Source organism: Pieris rapae, chromosome 2, assembly GCF_905147795.1.
Source record: "Pieris rapae chromosome 2, ilPieRapa1.1, whole genome shotgun sequence".
NCBI lineage: Eukaryota > Metazoa > Arthropoda > Insecta > Lepidoptera > Pieridae > Pieris > Pieris rapae.
The window spans coordinates 8,465,934-8,491,817 of record NC_059510.1 but is presented as its reverse complement, the minus strand read 5'-3'; the positions used below and the strand labels follow the sequence as shown (position 1 = coordinate 8,491,817).

The window sequence follows — 25,884 nt, the reverse complement described above, 5'->3', positions numbered from 1 at the left end:
CGTGACTTTGACAAAAGTTTCATTGCCCCAGTTAATGACAAACCCCGACCACAGAATTTACCTGGAGCATCTATTCGAATGGATAGTACATCAACTTCAGTTAAGAAATACAAATTAAACAATTTTGCAGCATGCGGCAACAGATGGTTCGTCAATGAAATATAGTCCCAACAAGTTAAAATATCATGTCCATAATGTCTTTTCCGTGTTAGATAAAAAAGCATCTACATCACGAGTTTATTTAATACCTATCTACTATACAAAAAAACATCTAACTTTAATCATCACAATTGCCTTTCTCGTTCAGCCTTGAGTGACCTTGACTTTGATCAATTAAGGGACAGTCTAAAACATCAGTAATTAATTTTTTATTCTACTGATTTGTTTTATACAATCATTAGTGAAGGGTAACTGGTATGACGAGGTTATGGTCCAGAGTTAAACGCAATGGCCAGCCGCGTACACGTTTAAATTGATAAACAATAATAAAACAGTGATGTTAGATAACTTTAAAGCCGACTTGAAGTTGAAGTGGAGACAGTATTTGGCAGCGTCCTTTGGTAATGTATAACCATTTCTTTGTGCATACGAATCTATGTATTGTCGAAATATGTGCTGCTGTTCACAATGTAAACATAATAGTAATAAAAATAGGAATTGTTTTATGTGGATCCATTGATTTGTTACTATTGTGTTAAAGCTTTATTTATAGATGTTCGTATTAATTCCTTCATTATAAAAAGAACGTTGCGATGACTAGGGAAAGGGTGATACAAAAATCAACTTTTTGCAACCTGAGCATCGGACGGTTTTTCCAAAGTACCGATACAGCCAGACTTGACTATTGTACCGACAATAATTGTGTATCATTTACATATAGAACTTGAATTTTGTCCTTGTTAAAATGATTACTTCGCGTTATGTTAACCGGTCGTCTTGTTTTTTATTGTAATTTTTTATAACTATACATAAAAATATTATAATTCACTTATTATAATGTCAATCCTGGAATTTTTATCACGTTTTCAATTAATCATATAGAAATACAGTATCGGTCTTTAGTACATTTAAAACTTAAACATTAAATTCCGCCGAAAATTTGAATTAGGACCCAGAGTAATTACTATAAAAAAAAAGGTCTTGCTGGCTTTCACGAAATTCAAAATCAGCCGTGTATATTAAATAAAACAATACGAACAAAGGAATCTCAGGAATGAATCTATAGTCGTTGGAAACCAGTCTTAAAGTTTCAAGACTTCACTTCCTAATATTAATAGTCAAAATATTAGGAAGCAGGAAGTTTTCAGTCACGGATATAAATCTTAGTTGCAATATGCAGGTTTGAGTATCAAGGCTAACTGGTTGCTTGAGAATTAACATTCCGTCATAAAGATCACGATCAAATGTACCGCAGTTACATATAGTATAACTAAGGACACATAACTTTAACTAGTCAAAACCCCTACCGTATACTCTCTGTTTTTGCCTCTTCCCTAAAATAAGCCAGAAACAATAATATCAAGGCTACATGAAGTCTATATTAATCAAGTCGAACTTTTATTATGGTTGATTATAATGTGCTTTTCGTTTATCTATCCCAATATGTATGTACTTTCAAGGCAAATAAAGGATTTTTTTTGGCAAATCTTTACTTTATGTCTAGTTGGCTCTACAAATATACAACAGATAAAATGTAAATACGTTGTTACGGAACTTTATTGTAATATTTACACGAATGATCTAATCATCTACAGCAGTTTAATATATACAAAGTAATCAATTTAAATAATTCATCTCGTAAATAACTTGCAAGAAATAACAATTGATTAATTTTAATAGACTATTATATTCCATTGAATTAATCATTCTTTAAACGTGACAAGCGTGAGCTTTTACAATTAATTTTAAAAATAAAATACAAGTTTAATGCTAAGGAAATGTTAGTTTAGTATTTGGAAACAAAATTAACATTTCTACTTTTTGGTAAAAGCTGTGATAAAAAGGCAGATGAATGAATAAAACTTTAACTGCAACGAGACAGTTTTGTGATTAAATGGTTTGTATATATCTAAGTATAACGGTTTAAAACTCCATTAATTGGGCCATTCTCTACTAACTGGAAACTTGTCTATTGACAGTTGTCCTAACCTTTTTTTTCTAAAAAATAAAAATATAATATGTTAAGTCGATAGATAGTTATAATATATAAATATTTAAACAAGAAACCATCGTAATTTTCCCTTATTTGTCGAATTATAAGCAATTTTGTGAAAAAACGCGGCAGAGGACTGTTTTGCCACCCAGAGGAATGTTTTATCTACCCAGATACCAGTTTAAGTCAATGTTTATATGAATAAAAACACAATATTAGTTATTAAATGTAATCAAATAAATTACCTTCTTTATTAAATACTGTATCACATACAGAAATATTTATATTTATTAGGAAGAAATTGCGAGTTTCGCTCTCTGAGTAACAAATTAAAATAATTATAATCAAAATTAAGCTTAGGTACTAAGAATCAGCCTTGTTTACTTATCAATGCAGACTTATTTCTCAAAAACAGGTACAGGTATATTAAAATAATAAAATATTCGTTTCCCTTTTAGGGCAATATCTGGGTTTGGCAACTTCTTTAATACTTGGTCAAAGGACACATCAGAAACATCATTTTCATCGACTCTGAACGTGTGTCCTTTGTCATCACAAATTTTTAAGAAGGTTACTGTTAGTTCGCCTTCTTCCATATCTATCTTATTAATTACTGCAGCATAACAATATTCAGTGTTTCTTACTAGAAATTTAACCAAGACGTAATCACCGATGGTGTAATTCTGTTGGTTAATTGAACTAGGTCCAGCTAGTGCAGCGTCGTAGTCGGTCTTCATTGTGGGATCCTGTGAGTTGTCCATGTTTTCATTTTCAGAGTCTGTGTAAATATCATCTACGTTAAGTTTTGTCTTGTTTTTGTACTGTAACGCTTCTAAATTAAAATGCTGGCACTCGTCTTCACAATTGCAACTTAAACTTTTCATTATGAGTTTAGCGCATCTTGGAGCTGATTCCAGAGGACTTCTTAATATTTCAGCCTTTATTTGATGTATTTTTAGAGTGCCATTAAAGTCTGTCTAAGTCTAAGTCTGCTGTTGTCATCATTTTCATAAAAGATTCGTACAGTTTTTATGCAATCAGATGAAATTTTGTCTTTGCGAGTCCGAAGCTTAGGTACTAAAACTGATTGACGTGCTGCTTTCTGAATTCTTTTATAAGATATAGCACTATCTTTGCTTCGCCATAACTTGTACTTGTGAATTAGTTTACCGGACAAGACTTTTCCGAAAATTTGTTTTTCTCGGCAGGTTTTTAAATTAGAGTAGTTTTCTTTCAGCTGTGCATTCAACACTTGACTTGAATGACTACTTCTCTGCGAGTTACTGGCGAATCACACATTTTAATAAGTTTAGTGTTAGGTGTGTCTACATTTTCCTTTGTCTTAGCTTTTTCCAAACGTTCTAATCTCTTCCTATACTTCTCGGATTTTTTTTGTAATACTCGATCTTTTTGTCTTTATCCTTTATAATTTTGTCACGATTCTTTCTCGCATTACGCTTTCTCGCATTACTTGCATCACTTCATGGAGTGGTCATAGGACTCATAGGTAGTATTGATGGAGAGACAGAACATTAAGTAGGAGGAGAACCCTCGGTTTCGGGCGTATTTTGTCGTACAAAATTGTTTGTAATTTCTTTCAAAGCTTTTTTTTTACGCGATAGGTAGCACAGTGCTCTCTCCACTCTTTAGTCACAGCTTTGTGTTCACGTCGACTCATATCTTTAACTAGCTTTCTTGTGCCTTTTTCCTTCTTCCTTTGGTAGTTTCGTCGTTCTTTTTCCTTCAATTGCTCTCTTTTTACAGGGTCATTTTTTAGCCGTTGATATCTTAACCTTTCAGCAATTCTTTTCTGCTCTTTTATTTCTTCTTTGGTTTTAGGTTTCTTCTTTGGTGGCATTGCGTCAATACTAAAACAATAAAATAAACTTTCAAAATTGAATTTAAAACGGTAGGGTTTAAAAACAGGTAGTTATTAGGTACATATTATTGTATATTTCAAAATCCATATTAATAGAAAACAAGACCTGAATGAGCGTGGCATGCCTTTGTAAGAAAGAAAGAAGCTATCGACAAACAGTAGGTTAGTGCATACTATAAGGAATATTAATAAAATACACGGACGTCAAATAAAACAGTTCTCTGTTACATTGAACAGTTCTCTGTGTTATAAATTTCCAGAGGACTGTTGCACAGAGGACTGTTATTTTTACTTAAAAATGTCATACCACGTATGAGTTTAAATATATAACTTCATAACACTGAGACAGCTTTCAATTATCACACTAAGCAATTTTTTGTTAAATAAATATAATTATAGCACATAAAACACCGTTAAATAGACTTACCAGAGGAATGTTCACTCAACACTACAGAGACGTGGCTACCATACTGACGCGGAGTTGTCACTGCGCAAAATGGCGGCGATTTGTTTAGCATGGCGTCCGAGCAAACTTCACACTGTTAACGTTCGGTTTCAAAGGCAATGTAACCAGAATTGTCTTTAATATTTTTGTGGCGCGACATTCAAATTATGACACAGGACTGTTCAAAAAATGTCTGGACAAAATTCAAACACTAGTTTTTAGTACTAAAAAATTATCTAAAATAATAATTGTTTTTTGTTCACATGCATCAAATATTCTTTATGTTTTTATAGTGTTCAAAATTTTACTTTTTTAAATAGAACTTAGAAAAACCGAACCGACTCATACTCGATCCGGAATTAGGACATAACAGAGGACTGTTTTTAGTGGCCTTTAGACCGAATTTATGAAATGATTATGATTCTAAATATTCATTAAGCTTGACTCCTTAAGTAACAGGTTTTATATTATGTGTTTTAATAAATATGGCTATGCATTAATATAGCCAAAGTAAAAAAAAAATGCTTGGACCATGATTTTCCTGTTAGCAGAGAAAGGCCCAATTACAATCCAAATGTCTACACAAACAAAGGATGATATAATAAATATTGTAGCAGAACAAGACTGCGTAGACGTGTAGTAATTATGTTTTTTGTTTTAATATATATTATTTAAATAAATGTTCGCTGACAACGATCTGTGTAAAAAAATGTAAACGTTATATGTAGTTGTTTGTTTATTTAGACCCTATAGATCGGATATCATAAAACTGATATGGATATCTGTGGGTGTGATAGTGTGAACATAAAAATATAAATAATATGAATGGACTTTCTAACTAAAATTAATACTAGCTCATACAGTGAAGACATATTCTTTAAAGATTAATTCTTAAAAGGCCGGCAACGCACTCGCGAGCCCTCTAGCATCGAGAGTGGCCATGGGCGGCGGTCACTTAACATCAGGTGAACCTCCTGCCCGTTTGCCCCCTGTTCTATAAAAAAAGTGATTTTTTAAAACCTTTTATATTAGCACAACATGGAGATGAAATAATTTCCAATAAAGAAAAATTATACAATAATTCTAATTCGATGTTTATTTTCAGCGAGCTATGGTAGCTTATGCACGGGAATGTCAATGGGCTGGACGTCGCCGGTCTTCCCAAAACTGCGCTCCGATAACTCGCCTCTCCCTCAAGTACCCACCTTGCAAGAGGAGAACTGGATTGGCTCCTTACTTGTGCTAGGAGGGCTACTCGGTATGTGTAGCGTAAATTTAAAGTGATAACAATCCTTTGAGTCATTAATACTCGGTTTTTCTGATTGTTTTAATCTCAACACGGAAGTAAGCGTTCAAGGCTCCTATCATTTCTCACTTGTTCCTCTTAAGTTTTACGTAATGAGTAAGAAAGTTATGTTCTACATAAATAAATTGTATTAGAAGACCTGACTCGAAGGATTGAAAGACTCTCTCAAACAAACAAATCATAGGTAAAATTGTTATAACAGCGTGTTTGTCAGTGTCCATGTCGACATCTAAAAGAACTTTAACAAAGAAAGCGTCGACGAGGGAATCTAAAACACATGCTAAAATCCACCAACAGAGGCTTCTTCACCACCTGAATACGAGGCCACCCAGGTCCTCGACACCATATCACTCAAGCGGATAATTTTTTTTTAGGTTTGGGTCTCAGATTTCTGTATCTGTTTCATAATAATTTCTCAATATAGGCAAGTTGGTATTCGGCCTCCTGACCTTGACATACCTTGTCGACTTTTTGGGTCTAAGGCAAGCCGGTTTGCTCACGATCTTTTCCTTCACCTTTCGAGCGATTGTAAATGCGCGCATAGAAAGAAAGTCCATTGGTGCACAGCCGGGGATCGATCGAACGACCTCAGGAAAGAGAGTCGTACGCTGGAGCCACTTGGCCAACATTGATAGCAACTTTAAATGAAGTAGTGAACACTATAACCAGTTTTAGGTTTATAAGAGAGTTATTTTAGAATGAATTAGAATTAAGTAAAATAACATAGTATTGGGTTGGGTATCTTACCGCCGACTTTAAACATTAAATATTTATGGAAAAAAACAAAAAAATTAATATGTAATATTATAATTGCAGTAAATTATAATGTATTAGTGCTGATTTTATGTACTATATTACACCATCAATATGTCGTCCATCACTTTGTAGACAGAATTTGTAGACACGCCACATAACGTCAACTGATATGCCTCTCACTTCTGGCGTTACTTTAGTCTTCAACTGCTCAAAATTCGATAGAGGGGTATAATAAACACTTGCTTTGAGATAACCCCATAAAAAAGTCTTCTAGGGTTTATTCGGGAGATCTGGGTTGCCACATTTCCTCCAAAGCGACTTATGATTTTATCCGGAAACATTGACCCCATATTGCTGACCATACACTTGATTTGTCAATAACAAATTAATAATGACCATATAATCTTTTGATATTTATTTTCAGGGCCATTAATAACAGTGCCACTGTTAAACCGCGTGGGCCGTCGTTGGATAGTAATGGGCTCCAACATTCCACTGCTGCTTGGCTGGCTACTTGCTGGAGTGGCCACGGACTTGCCCACGCTGTATGCTGCAAGGGTTATGTGGGGCTGTGCCACGGGCATGCAGTTTGCGAGTGTTCCGTTGTATATTGGAGAGATCGCTGAGGTATGACATTGTACTACTGTACTAGTAGAAGAAAAGTATAGAAAATAATGAATTTCTCATCGCCTTAACGACAATTTAGGTGGGTAAAACAAATTAACGAAATAGCGGGTGGTACATAGCAGACAATGGCACAGTGCAGACAGGAATGGGGGGATTTGAAGGAGCTCTTTGCCAAGCACCGGTACACACAGAAAAATAATGAGATTGCAATATATTAGTATTAAATTTTAATTATAGTGTAAATGTATCTGTATCAGAAATAAAAGATGTTATAATTATTTTTAACAATATACTGTATTAAGCGATATTGTTTTGTATGTCTTGTCAAAACACACATTAAATTCTAGAATTTTTTCCTACAATAAAGTTCACAAAAAGAGTACGAATTTACATATTACAACCTAGTCTATACAATAACTATGGCTTAATATTATGTTGACTTAATTTCCTACAATGCTGATGAATAGCTTCAACAAAGGTAATGTTCATTAACAGTTCTAGTGTTCTGTAATTTTTGATACTATGTTCGTCTGTCTGAGATACCGCTCCACTACACTAGGTTTATTAATTCAAAAGGTTTAGTTCTCTTCAGGCGTCTTATTCCTGTTGTGGTGACAATTCATCCGTACATTTTCAGGACAAAATTCGTGGAGCGTTAAGCGCTCTCTTCCTGCTTTTCATTAACGTGGGGTTCCTGCTTGCCTACGCAATCGGCCCCTTTACCTCATACTGGGGTCTGACAGCAACTGGTGGCATCCTGTCTCTGTTCTACATTCCATTTACGTGGCTCATACCGGAGACACCCTTCTTTTTAGTTTATAAAGGTAAATAATTTATTATATATGTCAGCTGAATATGCTTATAGTAAGTGCATATTCATATTCTAGCGCTGAGCAATTCTTATTACTAAACAAATAGGAGTAGCTGAGGAGGAGAGAAGCGGCTTACATTAAATAAAAGACGATCAACAGCATCTCGAGTCGAAAACTCGGCGTTGCAATAACCATGACGGAATTCGATAAAAAAGATTTGTGTTTCAGTTAAAATTAAGAGAATGTTAAAATTTATTTTAACATTCTCTTTAATTTTACAGCATAACAAACTAACATGGGAGAATCAACGCTTGTTCCAATCTAGATATAATTGCCATATTCTATAAAAATACTTATTTAAAAATATATATATATATATGAGTTCCGCATGGTTACACTTAACTGTCATAAATGATCAGTGTTACAATTAAGATTTTAATATAAATATATAATATATTTTAGGTAAAACAGAAGAGGCATCTGAAGTACTTCAGAAGCTTCGTGGCCTTTCCAAGGAGGGCGTGCAAACCGAGCTAGATGGACTTCAGGCAATGATCGCCAGGGAGTTCAAGACTGAACCCAGCATAAAAGACCTTTGGGCTACAAAAGGAAATTTGAAGGCATTAGGTTAGTTTGAATATATTTATATAAATATTTATAATTTTTATATATTTTAAAATAATTAGGTATTTAGTATAATTAAGTAAATTTATTAAATAACTTACACAACTTAAACTATTAATAATCCAAAGGCTGTCTTAGGTGACTTCGTTTTCCCAAATAAATATAACCCCTTAAAAACAAAAATGTGATTTTTTTATTTAATTACTTATAGGTATTTGTGTTTTCCTCGCGATGCTTCTTCAGCTGTCAGGTATCGACGTACTGCTATTCTACATGGAGGAGCTCCTGGAGAAAGTTGGTACTAGAATCTCAGCTACAGATGGGACCATCATCATGGGCGTTGTTCAGGTTAATAGTCTCTAGTATATACTTTATATGTACTTAGTTTAAATGTATTTTACCATAATTTTAGCTAATGCATAAATTTTGAGATTAAATAATATTGTTACGAGGGGTATATTATGTCCTGAAAACACCTGACAACTATACCATTCGACTACACATGTTCTGAAACTGTCTGCAAAAAATGATTCAACCTCCTGAACACGAGGGTAACGTAAGGCAAATAAGTGGGAAATATGAACAAATTTAATTAATAAAATTTCAATTAATCAGGTGGTAACGAGTTGCATAACTCCATTGGTGGTTGACAGACTCGGCAGGAAGTTGCTTATGTGGACCACTTCACTCGGACTTACAATATTCTTAGTAAGATTTTGTTTTAGTAACAATTCTTGGTTAAACCGACGAAACTTATTTTGTAGTTTTATTTTGCAAGTCTAAAACGATCCTTTTTAATAATGTTAAATGTCTGAACGTATATATGTCATATATTAAACACTGCCAAAACGTATTATTAAATATGGGATTTAATTACAAATTAGATATCATTGAATCTTTGCTAGCCGGGCCTCTTAACAGCCCAAGTAATAGCCCAGCCTAATCATAGTTAAAAAAATTGATTTCTATAAAATTTGAAGATGACTTATCCTAATAATATTTTATTCTTCGTTATATTACAAAGCCGCATAAAGACATTCACATAGAAGGCCGTGCTCCAACTTTCTTTTAAAAACATACACTCTAAAACAATATGCATGTTTTTTTTTCAGGGTATAATCGGTGTGTACGCACTACTGGACTCGCACTACAAGTACAACGTGGTGCCGTATGCGTTCTTACCTTTGTTATGTCTCATTGTCTATATGGTGCTCTTCACATTGGGTAAGATTCAATTCTATATAGCGAATTATCTTTGATACGAATAGCAAATTTAGATCCGATATGATTAATTATTATTATCTTTTAACTTTCCAAATTCTTGGAAATAAAATACCTCGATAAGAAATAAATATAATTTGTAAAACAATCCTTTTTTAAATTTTTACGTCTTGTAAATACATACCATTTTTAATTTATAAATTTATTATAAGTACTATATTTTTAGTTTTCGAGAACCCAGATGCCAATTGAATCGTGTAATTGATGATGTATTATTATTTTAAAGGCGTGGGTCCAGTACCATGGATTCTGGTAGCGGAGATGTTTCCACCACGCACCAAGTGTCTCGCAAGTGGTATTGCCTCTTTCTGTTGCTGGACAGCCGGTTTTGTGTGGACACGGTAATATACTAAATTATTGAATCGCTATTTTTCTACGTCCTTACCGCTAAATCGTATTTAATTTATTTTAAGACTTATTGTGCTGCGATTAAATCTAACTCGTTAATAATATGAAAGCCCATTCAAATATTATAATATATTAGCGAGACTGCTTATTGGTCGCATCAAAACCTATCGATCCCGTTTATTAGATGTTATCAATTGCTTATGTTTTGTTTTTAAGATGCCATTTCGTATATGTAAAATAAACACGAAAACGCAATCTTTAACTGGCTTACAATTATAATTGTCAATTTTTAAGGCCTTATATTGACAAAAATATATTCTTCAGATTTTTCCGCGACGTGGCGGCCTCTTACGGGATATACACAGCGTTTTGGATACTAGCCATTTGCTGCGGCTTTGGTTTCATATTCTCCATAAGCCCGTTGCTACCGGAAACCAAAGGGAAAACTTTCGACGAAATACAGGACATGTTAAATAATAGGCAAGTTTCTTAACTAATTTGTACATTAAAAAAAATTTGTTGAGTTAAATTTATTATCTATGAAAACCATAAATTTTAAAGTAATACTTTATTTGAAACAAATCATAGACTATTTTTTTTAATATAAAAATATATTTTGGAATGTAAAAAAACTAATTCTTCTTTTCAGATCAAGTGAAAACAAACCAGTCGATGTATAGAAGCTATAAATAATTGTTAAGTTTGTAAATTTCGGTACAATAAAACAACTAGAAATTGCTAAATATATTATTCATAATAAATCTTACAAAATAGGCATACAATATAATCTATCTCTGGAACTGAAGGGGGCAGATTCGTAGCCCCAACGCATCTTTCCCCACTTCTGCAACTCCACAAACGGTGCAAAGTTTGCCCTTGTGTTCGGGGAGGAAGCTTGCCCCACAGAGGGGGCACTTTTCTTCCGGTTTCCCTCTGTATATGGGAAGATAGCTAATACCACAAATACTGAAGGGGTTGTGCTCATCATATAGTAATTGGTGTTCATCTGAAAAGTATTAGAGCTTTAGTGAAACAAATCATTCGTAGGATAAAAGTAGGGATGTATCCGATACCGAAACCGATATATATCGATACTTTGGGTATGCCGATATCGGCGTTTAATTGCCATTACAACGATACTTTTTAAATTTCGCGATTTTTCGATAGAAAATTAAATAAAACACAGAATTACAAAAATCTTATCAATGTTAATTTTAATTATAAACAGGTACTTCTTTTAATTTAATTATTACTTTTAATTCTGAATTTTAATAGCTAAACCTAAAGGTTTAAATCTTTGAAATGGATTTAAAATCCTATTCAAACTTATATTTTATAATAAAAATGGAAAAAACTTCAAACCACACTTAATATATTTAAGCTTAATTTAATTTTAATTCAATAAGCGTTGGTATCGGAATCGGCGATATTTCTATAAGAGTATCGGCATCGATATCGTATCGGCAAAAAGTCGTATCGATGCATCCCTAGATGTACAAAAGTATTGTCAAACATATTGTACGCGGTTTAGTTCTTTAAAATATTCGACGTTTACTTTTTTTCTGGCTAAGAACTGAATGTCATCTTTTCGATTGGTTTTGAAGGCAATCAAAATGGCGTAACGATGATTTCGTTACCAGGGATCCCCAGGATCCCCAGTACTACAGATTTATTATTTATATGAACCAGGAAAGTAAAAAGTTAGAAGATTAAAAAGTAAAACGATCATTCACATTTTTGATTATTTTTATACGAAACAATCATTTCAGACGGCAAAATAACTCGGGGCTAACTAACCATTTATGTATGGTAAAATTTTTTTTCTATAACTGTAAAGGCGACATAAAAATAAAATAGCTATCATAAAAACCAACCTGTGGGCGTCTTCTCGCAAGCCTGCAATATCTTCCTGGCCTGCTGAGCTACTTCTGGCCTCGGGCCCAGTTCCAACAATCTCCTGGCAAAGGAGGCGGCAGTTCTGTAGTTCTTCAGCTTGAAGAACATATTAAGAGCAGTTCTGAGGGTCAATATCTGATGTACGGGCTGAAGTTTGCAATGAGTGAAGTACGCGGCCATTTCACATGTGCGCTTTTGTTCCTCCAACGTGTTCTTCGGCATTGCTGAAACGTATTTAATTGATACTTATTTTAGTAATTAAAGTTCCTATAATTGAAACCATATTTAGAATATAAATTCTTAAGATCAATATTATACACATATTTCTTCATTGTAATCCCATATGAAAATGGATTCCCTAATATAGTATTTAATAAGATAAAACTATATAAGCCGAAAATATAGAAATTAATCTCCGGAACAAAACGAAATCAATTAAAATTCATTAATTTATATTTTTTATACAGTAAACTCCTTATTAGAACAGATCTGAATAGAAGCAGAGAGCAGGAAGCTAATAAAGAAAGAAATCCATAGACAAAGTCAGTTGGAAAAAGCTAAATGGCTTTTATCCGCGAAGGGATTCCAATCAACGGTACTGAAGGTTACAGGATAACAACATATAAAAATAATGTATAATATGTAATAATCTACGCATAGTATTTATGTCATAATTGGAAACTTGTATTATTATCGTCATATCTCAATAATTCTATAAAAATTGCAATAATAATGCAGTGCTCGAAAATAACCTATCTCGATATAAAACACTCAATAATATTAGGTAAAGAAAAAAAAATGGTCCAATCTAAAAATCAGTCGGTCCACTAAACCTCTCTAGGTTTGTGAGACCCCGTACTGATGACGAGAGGTTACATACTCAGTTGTTGGAATAACTTTTGAAACTGCGAATGCGTTGCCGGCCTTTTAAGACCAGATCGCGAGATGACTCACCTTTCCTAGCGGTTTCCATCTGAAGTCCAAGTAGATATTCCCGGCTGATCGCCAGCAATTGTTGTGCTTCAGCCAACTCCTGTTTACTATCGACCAACAGTAGTGGAACAAGTCTAACGACCCTTTGTAAGCGTTCCACGGCCTCCGTGAATTTTCCACTAGTCGTTAGTTGGTAGCATTGTTGGAGTTGGCTCACTAGGTCATTTAGTTTAGCGGCTGAAAATAAATAAATATATTCATTTGCTTCCCGTTTGGTTTACAAAATATTTTAATGGATTTACTTTGTAAAACAAAAAACTTGGCGATTAAAAAGAGTCGTTGAGAATTTCGTGATTAATTCTCGTAAAAAGATAATAATTGTTTTGTGTAGGGAATAGTAAAATCCACTGGACTAACTTCAATATTTCCTTAAAAGAATGTCCATTGTGAATGCTTTAAAAACAATGATAATAAAATAGAGTAAATGGTGAAAGATTCTTTAAAAAAAATAGAGAATGAAACCATAATTTAAATTAAATTATTGCATATATCCTAGAAGTGTCACAGGTAACAAATTATACATATTCATACTCACTGATAACGGGTAGCAAGTCCTTGCCACTGGCTTCCTTCCAATTCCGATGCAGGTGCGCTTGTAAAGGAGGCAACGACGCAAGAGCACTGAACATGACGCGACCACAGGAGTACATGGACAACATTGTCTCGGAGTATGGCTCGAAATTCACTATACCAACTTGTTCGTTTAGTAATCTGCAATTGTTTTTAATAAAAAATAAAATACGTTTATTTTGGAACATAAGATCATCATGGTATCACTTATTCCACGTCAATACATTCGAACCTGTTCAGTCGTATTAATATATATAGTCTATAAAGTAATATGTAGTCTATAAAAGACTTTAATTACAATTTAAACTTGTCTAATAAGTAATATTAGTACAGGGCGCGCAAATTTATAACTACCCTCATATACGTATAACAAATTTTAACGACCTACCCACATTTTCAAATGTAAAGACCAACTATATTATTGGAAATTTATAACAATTAAGTAAAATCAGTTAATTTTATTATAATTTAGGCATGTTAATTACTTGCGGTCAACAGTGTAGTTATTTTTTCTTGTGATCGCGAAACTATGATTTGCAATAGTAAAATTGTTACAGACTTTGAAAACTTAATTTTGTACGTTAAAACTTACAATTAATTTAATCTAATGTAATGTTGAAGTTAAACTCTTAGTGTTTTAGCATTACGTAAACGCGACCATGCCGTATTAAAAGTCTAAATAAATATTCAATAAATAATCACTAATACTAATAAGTACTCTGTAAGACACTATCGAGTCTATAGTGCAAGTTTTTGACAAAAAAAAATATTCAGCTTTTTATATAAAAAATATTTAGCTCGAACGCGTCCATTTATTTACAATTCAATTCATTTCATGGTTAACTTAACTTTTGACACCAGTTTTTCCAGTTTAAGTACGTTTTAAACTTACACGTCTAGCATATATAACCGTGTTTCTCTCGGTTCAAAGTTTGCCGATGAGTAAGGATATACTTTAATGACGTGGAATAAGTGATACCTATATATTATATTCCATAATAAACATATTTTTACATAAGATCCCAACGTTTGTATTCTGAAATACTTTACCATTACTTATCAAGTTATAGTACTATTTAAAATATTTACCTGAATGCGATTTCGAATTGTCCGGTAGTGACGAAATCATGAGCGGTCTTCAGCTTTCCGCCAATTGCTATTGATACACCTCGCGTCGGAGCCACAAAGTACTGGCCGTCGTCAGCGCCATCTATATCCGCTGAACGTGACCATTAGTTTTAGTTTACAATACTGTTAATTCCTATATTTCATGAAACAATATTAAAGACTGAAAATATTCATTATTTGAGAAATCTAAATAAAATCATTTTATTATAAACTACACAACAGATAAAAACGTTCATTTCTTACTCTTTCTAGTAGATTGCATGGAATTTAGCAACTAATATAAAAATATCAGATAATAATATACTAACGTGATGCAGACCACTCTTGTGGTAAAGTATATAAAACATCTAATCATGTAGTACATTCTCGCTTATATACAAAGCTATCCGTTACGTTTTATTTATACCAAAATTTAATAGGAAACACCTAATTTAAAAAAGAATTTCCGGACTAATTCGACTTTTTCCTTCTAGAAAAGAGCGTACCAATTCTTAAAAAGCCATATGTCCATGGGTCTGATATCACATTTGCCTCCAGGTCAGAGTCAGAGTTAAGTTGAGAAAAACGTAATCAGTATTAAACAAATTGTCACCTGATACTGGTGCCAGTTCTTCGGGCAGTTCTAGGTCTTCATCTTCAACGTCCCAGCCTCCATCCTCACCCACGTCTTCTACCGGTTCGCCTTCTTCGCCTTCCTCCTGGATATACATTTTATCGTTTATTATTATTTTATTATTTTACCATTTTTAAATTGAGTAATGTTGGCACTGTTATACCTAAGGTCGTAGGTTCGAACCCCGGCTGTTCACCAATGTATTTATTTTACAATCGCTTGCACCGTGAAGAAACGAGCAGGCTTATAAGATTGCAGCGCAACTATTATTTTTATTTATTTCTTTTATAGTACTCTTACAGCTAACACATATCCATATTATAAAAGAACACACCTAGACACAAAGCCAAAACAGATTACATTGATTACTAGTACAGTCAAAATCTTGTATAACATAATCGACTTATATATGTATATATAATTTTTTAATTTGGCCGTAAAACCCGATGAAGTTGTTATTAAGAAGCTAATACAATAAAAATTAGCCGGGACCTTTGATTTTGGTATATTATTCTAAACGATGTCGTCTTAAATGTTGTTTTAATGACTGCAAATAATTTGTCACATACGGTGGATTTTATTTATTTATTTTATTTATTAATTCTTTTGATGGAAACTTAGAGAAATTAACGACAGCAAATACGGGCTCTCTATCCGGCCAGAATAGCGTGCAAAAATAAAAATTTAAAACTAATTAATTTCACAAACTTATTGTATATTTTCAACAGCATTTATATATTTTATGTATATACCAAACTTAGAATTTATTAAAGTTTAAAAATATTTACATTTTCATCGTCATCTCCCCATGCTCCTCCGGCCTCAAGGGGCTCCTCGACGTCCGCTGCAACGCCCGCCACTCCGCTTGTTTCTCCGCTGGTACCTGCCCTAGAGGCTGCCGCCACTTCAAAGAAACTCCTGCAATAAGAAATAACATAATTTAAAGCACACACGTTTTATGAAAACCTGTAGAATTAGGTATTAACGAATAAATGCTAAATGATCTACCCAGTCTGTTAATAGATAGCCTAACGTTAATCGACATAGAGAAAATTGAAAATTACTTTTATATGCATTTGTCGTGCTCCTAGACAAGATTGCTATGGTTTTCAGGTGTAATTATATATTACCATTATTTTATTATATTATCCTGTAAACTAAATCGCTTGCCCCAGGGGAACGATGTCGTAAACTGTGACGACTAATGTAATTTTTTACTTCCTTAACTGATGTAGCTGTATCTTTTTCAGTTTTTTTGCAAAACATTTCACGAAAAAAAAACACGAGGATGTCTTTATTATAGGGAAATTATGTAGTTCACAATGTTATAGTAATAGTAGTTTACCTAATTTCCCCCCCTTTCCCCGCAAATAGATCGCAACAATCATACAGATTTACTTTAGATTGTAAATAATCAGAAATACTTAATGCGACAGATTAAAAACAAAATTGGTAGAATATATCGCTATTGTTCACTACAGTTAGAAATATACAGGAAATCAATATCAGGTAAGTAGGGGCTCTACTCAAAATGGAAAAACATAGCAAGGGGTCTACGACACAAAAAAGTTTGGGGAACTCTGTATTAGATGAATTTATTATAAAATAATATTGTAAATTGTCGAATAGAAAAAAACTTTCTTATGTTATATATCATAGTAATAAAAGCATTTTTTTTATTTTCCTGAACAAAATAGATTTACTTTATAATAATCGTATCAAAGAACTAATAGTATAATATAATAATTGTCATTTCAGTTGTATGTTTGTAAAAAAACTACGACGTCGTTTAATTACTTAAACTAGATCGTTTAGATGTAAAAGGAAGAGACTGGCTGCCCACAACACAGGGAATCCTAGTGTGGGGGCCAGTGCACTCTACTTTATAGAAACATTAATGTATTTTGTGTGTAAAAAAAAAAAAATCTCACTTACTTAGAGACAGCCAATAAAGGCCAGTTACTCTGTGCACGCACTACGGGTAGCGGTGGGTGCAGACCCCTCGCTTTAGGGTTTGGTTCCGGGATGGGCAAACCGGCAGTTTCTAACGCCGCTTTTAATTGTTCCGCTTCATCATTTTGCTTGAAGTTTATAGCCGTTAGGTAGGCCAGGGATAACTGACGATTTAACAAGAAGACAATTGTTTAATGAAACTGACATTAAAATATATATTTATAAATGTCAAGTTGAATTACGTCTAAACTTTTTTTTGTTTAGACGAGGCAAACGAGCAGGATGCGCAACTGTGTGAGTTATACCGCGCCCATGGACTCATTGCCAGAGTACTCGCGAGTGCGTTGCTGGCTTTTATGACTGCTGATTGCTGCGTTTAATATAAATAAATGATTTTATATGAGAAGATAACACAGAGATAGTAATTCATATGTATTAACTATTACAATTATTCTTAAATAATAGATATTTTTGAAAATACAAGTCCGATTAATCTTATTTTACTCACGATTTACAATTGGCATTCACAAGTAATTTAAATAATAATAAAATAATATTTTAATCACCTGTCCGGCATTCTTCAACAGTCTTATTCTCTCTTTGACGTCTCCAAGTAAAAGTGCGCCCTGGAACTGCGCAGACACGTCTTTGCGTATTTCCGCGATTTTCATCATCTTCCGTAGCTTTTCGAGGTTGCCAGTAATCAAATACAGGAATGACAACTTGTCAAAGTTCTTTGTGCGTTGGTAACACATTTCTACGATCTGTAACAAAATAAAAATTCACCCCGTTGTTATGAAAACTCTTTTAACAACAGCGAAAACACAATATGAAAGAAAGAGACTTTTGTAAGATGTGGTTAAGAAGGCCGATTTAGTTTTTATGAGTGTGCATTCTTATTTATTTATTAACACTTCGTTACATTACAATATATAAAAATGAACATAATTAAATGTAGGTTATTTTAAAGTATCTGGTAACCGACTAGTTAGGTAAGAAAGTCTATGTGACGATCTACATAATAGTAAAAACTATTTAGTTATAACGTGTATGTTAAGTGGGCTTAAAAAAGTTTATTTATTTATTTAAAACATCTCGTTACGATAAGAGTTCACCCTTGTAACGGGAAGAGAAAACCTATATGGAAAATGCGTGAACATTTTAACAAATATAATAATAATATGTAGCTCGTTAAAATATACAAAAAAATACTTGTAAAAATGTAGTATACCTGATGATTACCAGTAGCAAGTGCGGCTTTGGCCAACTGGTCCCACGCATCTGGCTCGTCTATGCTCTTAGCCGCTTCCAACGCGACTTCGATGTTCCCACATTGCAGTGCCAAAGACAGACGCGTACGGGCGTCTTTTACAAAATGTAGTGCCACTTCTGGGTAACCTATTAAATCATTTAAACCGATTTAAATCAGGTCTAGCTCACGAGTTGTAATGAGATATAACAATGCTGGCAGCGCAATTTTGAAAGTATGACAGAGGTTTATTGAATAAGTAGGAATATGCGTATACGTTGCTTTGAATATACGGTTATTGTCGAGAGGAAGGGATGACAATTAACAATTCTGCCTGGCTATGTAACAAATTCCGATGAAGATTTGAAATGGCAATAAACTCATTTATTAAGCAAAATTCTTATTAGGTGTTGCAAGTTGAGTGTGCAACGTGAAGTATTCATAAGATACCTTTCTCCTGCAAGTAGCCAATGATGCTCTGTCCCACCAACTTGGCCGTTCGTACCATGTGTAGTACTTGATCGTATTGACGCGTCACTAGAGCCAGTTTAAACCTATAATAAATATAACATAAGTACACGTATACCTTTCGACCATAATAAAGTATGTGGACGTAGACGTAGACGTAGACGTAGACATAACGTATATATAATTTTTCTCTAGAAAATTCCACAATATCGGGGGCAGAAATATTATAATAATTAAGCTATTTCAATTAGCAAGCGACCCAACTGTCATTTATGAATGTCGGTTATTAATAATTTAAGTAATCTATCGGCCTATATATGTTGACATATCCAATTTGAGATATGAGAGAGACATGACCGTATGACAAAATTTAACTTTAATTTGTGAGATTCTAAAATACTTAAAGTAAGTTGGATTTGTCTATTTTAATAGGAATATCTTTATGATTTAGATAAAAAATACTTGAAATTCTTGCCAATAAATATTCTAGACAATCTTACCTATATTCCGTGGGATCGATTGTAAGTATTTTTGGTCTCGCCTCACGATCCAAACAAACAACTTTGGCTGCGCCCTCTTGCGGCATCACTTTCACTACGTATACGGGCACATCCAGTGTTCGTATTATGCCGAAGTCACTAAAATTGTACTAATTATGATACAACAAATATAAACAGCTATTTATACAAGACAGTGAATTGCGAACCAGTAGGGTTATCAAAAAAATAACTAGTATTGGATAAGGCCAGCCCTCCCAAATATAAAAATTTCTGGTCTCATTATATTTTCTATAAATAAAAATAATTATCCCACATTTCATTCAAAAAAATCGAATCACGTTTACTGACACAAACTCACGACAGACACATCGTTGACTTCAAAAGCGACCCAAATATGTATAACCTTACCCATCTTTGCAGCAGTACTTAATGTGGTTAGACGTAGTGTATATAAACACTGGCTGAGGGGTGGAGTCATCAAACGCACCAGATTTTACTCTAGCACCTTCTGTCACTGTGCACAAATGCTGAAGTTTCTTTGTGCAAATGGACACTGTGTGCTTGCTTATGAATGCGACTAACGTCATATCAGAGTTCCATATTGCGTAACGGCATTTTGGGATTTTTACCTAAAATATAGGTAAGAATATATTATTAGGCTAGCGAGTTATTTATTTATTGATTTGAAATTGTTTCTTGACGATTTTTAAAGCAGAACTCTGAAAAACTAGAATTATATAAATATGCATTTGTTGTAAAATCGAGTCCAATTAATTACGTATCTAAATTTTGGACAAAAATTGAAATATATGTATATATCAACTTTTAACTCAAGAATTTATAAATCCGCTTGTATTTTTTTTTAATTCTATGTGCATAAAATATTATATAACCTCCACATATCTGTATAATATGTATTAACCTCTATTAATTACCGTGAAGTCTTGAGCTAGATAAATATGATTATTGTTTATTATTATTGTTACTTCTCCAATCCTTACTAAATATACAAAAACCTAAAAGTTTTTGTAAGAAATACATAGATTAAGTGAAACTTACAGAACCAACAATCGTCTTCTGTTGCACATCCAATAATTGTACGCACTCTGGTTCTCGCAAGAACAGCATACCAGTTCCCGCATACATTATTTCATCACAGTTGGGAGTCGCTGTCTTCTTTGATGCTTCGTTCTTTAGGTTTTTGATAATCAACTGAAAAGACACAAAGTAAATAAATAGATTTAATCGCCCTTATTTATAAAATTCAGTCTAATTGCATTTTTTTAAAGTACTTTTGTCTCTTTCTATCAAGTTATGTTTTGGCTGTGTTAAAACGGGATAAAGGACATCAAATTATATCATGATATAATTTGAATAAAGGACTTTATTATGACAAATGTTTTAGTGATATTCCACGTATTTATTATATGGTGAATAACAATTATATTATTAATTTTATTTTCAGTTGACAGGTATATAATTTATTTTCAATACTTATTATTATTGGTATTGCAGTTTAATAATAATTAAACTAATTAAATAGTCCTGGGTTGTGGGTACTAAGAAAACAATTATTCCTTGGTACATGGTACCAAGGTTTAAAATAATAATAATAATTTTTTTATTAAACTGTTTTGACTACCTCAGAATCCATTTCCTAAGTTTCTAGGCTTTGCATTTTTAATCCCTAATAGAACGTGGAACACACATTAATCGTTAAAAGCAAGCTGCCTTCAGTTCATAGTTTCAGCGGGCATCGTTAATTCCTACCTGATTATTCTTCTCTAGCGCGGCAAAGCGATTCCTGGCGATCCAAACGGCAGCGGTCGCCTGTCCCTTCTCTGGCTCTGATGTCGCATCGCCCCCTTCCCTTGGGACTTGGTACAATTCGTACGTCCAATTATCTCCAATGCGCCACGTGAGTAACATGCTAAACTCAGCGTGGTTTAGCGACATACTGCAAAATTTTGTTAACACCGCTTTTATTCGACAACCCTTCAAGGGCCAAATAGCTTGGAACCAGATGTCTACAGGTCGAAATAGTTACAAATAAATTCAGTACATATTTTTCCTCAAACATAACGTTTAATAATGTTTAAAGAACTTTATTACTCATTACAAAAAAAATCTTTTATTTACATGAGAAACTTAATATATACGATTACTTATTATATGACATTTAAAAACTATATAATTAGGGTTAAGGATAGACTCAAAATTTTTCAAAAAGTACCACAACTCCTATTCATCTTCTCAACTTGTAAGAATTTAAAACTTTACCTGTGTGGTTGAAACCTTCCGCTACCCTTGATTTCCATTACCGGGGAATCTTTGTTCGTTTGCATGTCCAGTTTACGCAATTGTCTAAAACAAAATGACTAAACTATATACATACACTACATTTGATTATTTTAGAATAAACCTATATATTTAAGTTTAAATTAACATTGACAAATTATGAGTTATATACCTTTCTTTAATATAGAACAGCATGTTATTATGAACAGCATATGCTGGTCTTTCTCTTCGCAGCTTGAAGAGAATCATACCGGCGTCGTGACCCGCTGCAAACAAGTTCAATGTTGGATGTGACGATAGCACCCAATAGCTGTAATTAATTATTAAATTACTTGACTAAAATTTCTTAACATTATAAATTCAAATTGTATTGTCTATATATTTGTCTAATATGCCACCTAAAACCTTAAATATTTATTTATTTGGTAATCCTACAGCTAACATAAATTATACATAATTATAAACAAATACACTGAAAATATAGCCAACCATGGAATACATCATTCATTTAACTACAAAAAGATTTACAAAATGGAACAAACTAATAAAAAACACTATTAAAAAACTAATTTAACTAAGCCTTATTTGATTGTGTTGTGTAATGGTGTAAAAGTGTGGGTATGAATTTGATGGTGTGTGTGTGTGGGGTGTGCTCATGATTTTGATATTCTATTTGCATTGCGCTATGGATATTCTTAATACACTTTTTAACCACATTTCAAGATAGCCTAAACGAGTCAAGGCTTAAATAGTGGTCATTGTCCAGGCTGCGCGATACAAAAGTGAGTTTTTTGCATAAATTACGAGTCTTGTAGACAGAAACAATATTAAACTATGCTAAGCCACTTTCTCCTAGACAAGACCTAGTTGTTCTTTTCACTGTCCTAATATTTTTGGAACAATTATGCAATATTTAATAACGTCTTTGAAATATGAATTCCTTCATAAATAATTTGGATCGTCTGATTGGGCCCACATATCACATATTGAGTTAATTAATTGCTGTCGCTATACTAACCGTTCATGCTCGCGTCGGAATGTATTCATGCAAACCCTTTTCGGCAAGTCCCATACTCGAATTGATTTGTCCTCACTATTGGACACTACAAGCTCGTTTCTCGCGTGGAAAAGTGCGCATGATACGTTGTTGTAGTGACCGCGGAATGTGTCTACCTCCCATGCCTGAGATAAAAAAAAAAACATAAAATATATTTCTCTATGAAAATATTAAAAAAAAAAACTTAGTTTTCATCTCACCAATGGCTTGGATATCATACCGTAAATTTCGACAGATTGGATATGGTAAAAACAATTGTGCATTTTTACTGTTAGTCTTTGTTTTATAAGTTTTGTGGAAAATTTAGACTTCCTGTTTATACACTGAACAATATACATATTATGATATTGCCACTGAACAACACATACATAGAGCTTATTTTATATTCTTTAGAGTTTTTTTATATCAGGGCTTCTGGCTGAAATTGTGACAATTTTTTTTATTACGATATATAAAAAAGTCAAATGTCAAGCATAAAACAGTGTATATGTTGCAATCATTAACTAAATTTATGGTTTTTTTGTACTAACACTGTTTATTGTATTTACCTGATTTCGCTGGTTGTGTCCACTTGTTTTAGCGACAACACTGCTTTTTATATTTTCTGTATTAATTTTGACATGTGTTTGTCCTAATTTTGTGGTCCGAATAAAAAAAATAATACTTATAATTACCTTAGCATCATTCATTCTCCACAGCTTGACTTGTCTGTCATCTGCAGCAGAAACTATTAATGGTAATTTAGGGTGGAATGCTGCCCAGTTTACTCCTCTGTCATGGCCTTCTAATACATGTTTGACTACTGCATCTGCCTGTCATATACAATTAATTAATATAGAGTTGGAGATAATACACTTACACCCATTGCATTTTTTGCCAAGCCCCTTTGCAGGCATACACAAATCCCATGTTCATCATAATTTGATGAAATATTTACAAACACAGAAGACAAACATATAAAAATTAAATTTCATATATAGTTTACATACATGTAGTAACAGACTATTTGCATACAATGATCAGTAGACAATAGGTAGAGTGGGTTTTGGTCTGGTAAGATTATTTGGAAGCTGGAAAGTGATAGACAACTATCAAACACAATGAAAAGAGTTTTGTCTAAGAAAATCTTATTTTCTCATATTCCAGGAAACATATAATTGATTCAAAAAAGCAGTAGTAATGGCAGGAGTTTACCTGTCCAAACAAATCAGTCGCCTGTGGGTTCCTCAAATGATCAGCCAGGCCACTAGGTCCAGGAGCCACACTTTTTTTTCTCAATCCTGAGAAGTCCCAAACACGGACTGACTGGTCCAATGAAGCAGACACAAGTAGATCTTCAGTAGGGTGGAATTGTGCACACATCACATAGTGGTTATGGCCTGTGAGAACACTTATGCATTGCCGGGATTGCCAGTTCCAAATCCGAATAGTCTGAAAAAAGTTACTTATAATGAAGCTGTAAGCAATTTTCAAGTGTAGGGCAAGATGAGATTATATGATTTATAACAATTTTTACAATTTATAACATGATGATTGATTTGATTTGATGCATTCAAAAACTCATTTTTATGATTATGCATAACAGTAATAACACTACACAATCTCTCAGCAATACTATAATCAAGTATATTCATTTGTAATTATATTTATTGAATATTATGTATCAAACCTGATCATCTGAAGCACTCAGAATCCAAGGGTACTCATGGTGAAAGAATGTAGTCCTAATATAATCCAAATGTCCTAAGAGGGTGAAAAGGCATCTCCTTTGCTTGTAATTCCAAATCTAATATTAAAAATAAAATTAGAAAAAGATATAAAATGTTTGGTGATTTTATGTTAGATTAACCAAAAAGTAATTACTCTAATGTTTGTGTTTAAAAAGTATAAAGCTTCACAAAATATTTAATTCAATAATAACACCAATTCAACTTAGGTATGATTAATTTAACAGCAGTGGTCCCAGAACACTAAAAAATCTCTAGTGGGTGTGTCATCAAAACATGAAATGTATCGAAGTGTCTGATCTTTTTAATAATATGATAATGATAAAACTGTACAGAAGAGCCTAATAAAGTAAGGAGCTCCTAATAAAGTAAGGAGCTCCTAAAAAGCACGAAGTCTGTTTGTATCTGATGTTCCCTAAAACAAACCTTGATTTTATAGTCATCGCCTCCAGATACAAATAACGGCTGTTGAATATGGAAGCAGATCCCACGAACAGGCCCGTCGTGTTCATCAAATTTCTCCAACAGAGTACACATACGATAATCCCACAGCTGAATTACACCATTGTGTAAACTAGCTAAGACCCATGGACGTTTAGCATGAAATGAAATTCCTTTTACCCGCGCCGACTTTGTCTCAAACTTTGTCAACATTTTAAGGACAACTATAGCGTAATTATAATTTATTTTCTCTAAAAATATTGCCGAATTATTTTAACAATACGCAAGCACTTTCGTGCATGTCAATGTCAATCTGGCTGACGTGACACGTATAACATAGTGATGTAAAATGTGATGGTATATTTGAAGGGGGTATTCATATTATGTTAAACGAATTTTAAGAATCTGTAGTCTGTACTCTGTATCAACAGAAGAGCATTCTAAAAGGATTTTGACATTTTCGGATGACGGGTTTAGGGTTATTTGAAGTTGGTTCAAGGGGAATATTTTGTAGAAGTTGGCATCACTGTACTGACTAACTTACTTAACTTCTATACTAACTAGTTAGTAGACTATAAAAATGAGGGCGTTTGTCAGTCAGTCAAGAATAAATAGGCCTATATAACTGAAAAATTTGAGGCCTATACTAAAAACTTTTAATACGATTCCAGATTTGACAATTTCAGTGTTGCAACGTTATGACGAGTAAGAAATAGTGACGTTGCGAAATTATTGACGGAAACGGAATACTTCCTGATCGA

The 25,884-nt window shown here is 33.3% G+C and overlaps 2 protein-coding genes across 2 annotated transcripts; one reads left to right on the top strand and one right to left on the bottom strand.

The window, feature by feature from the left end:
* The first annotated feature begins 405 nt into the window (after positions 1 to 405).
* Positions 406 to 10,992, top strand: LOC110991879 (facilitated trehalose transporter Tret1-like). The gene is made up of 11 exons (XM_022257432.2): positions 406 to 560; positions 5,582 to 5,734; positions 6,963 to 7,165; positions 7,803 to 7,989; positions 8,440 to 8,604; positions 8,813 to 8,949; positions 9,217 to 9,309; positions 9,714 to 9,825; positions 10,109 to 10,223; positions 10,555 to 10,710; positions 10,880 to 10,992. Exons 1-11 carry the CDS (start codon positions 497 to 499, stop codon positions 10,908 to 10,910), a joined length of 1,416 nt encoding a protein of 471 aa, XP_022113124.1. The 5' UTR covers positions 406 to 496; the 3' UTR covers positions 10,911 to 10,992.
* Positions 10,964 to 25,447, bottom strand: LOC110991877 (coatomer subunit alpha). Its single transcript, XM_022257431.2, has 22 exons — positions 25,109 to 25,447; positions 24,625 to 24,741; positions 24,150 to 24,386; positions 23,630 to 23,767; positions 22,917 to 23,080; positions 22,071 to 22,208; positions 21,881 to 21,964; positions 21,371 to 21,557; positions 20,660 to 20,812; positions 20,009 to 20,229; positions 19,601 to 19,738; positions 19,083 to 19,186; positions 18,615 to 18,781; positions 17,950 to 18,147; positions 17,366 to 17,547; positions 16,219 to 16,348; positions 15,410 to 15,515; positions 14,779 to 14,908; positions 13,655 to 13,830; positions 13,081 to 13,296; positions 12,105 to 12,350; positions 10,964 to 11,236 (listed from the first exon to the last, which is right to left on the bottom strand). Exons 1-22 carry the CDS (start codon positions 25,334 to 25,336, stop codon positions 11,019 to 11,021), a joined length of 3,678 nt encoding a protein of 1,225 aa, XP_022113123.1. The 5' UTR covers positions 25,337 to 25,447; the 3' UTR covers positions 10,964 to 11,018.
* Positions 25,448 to 25,884: the final 437 nt, after the last annotated feature.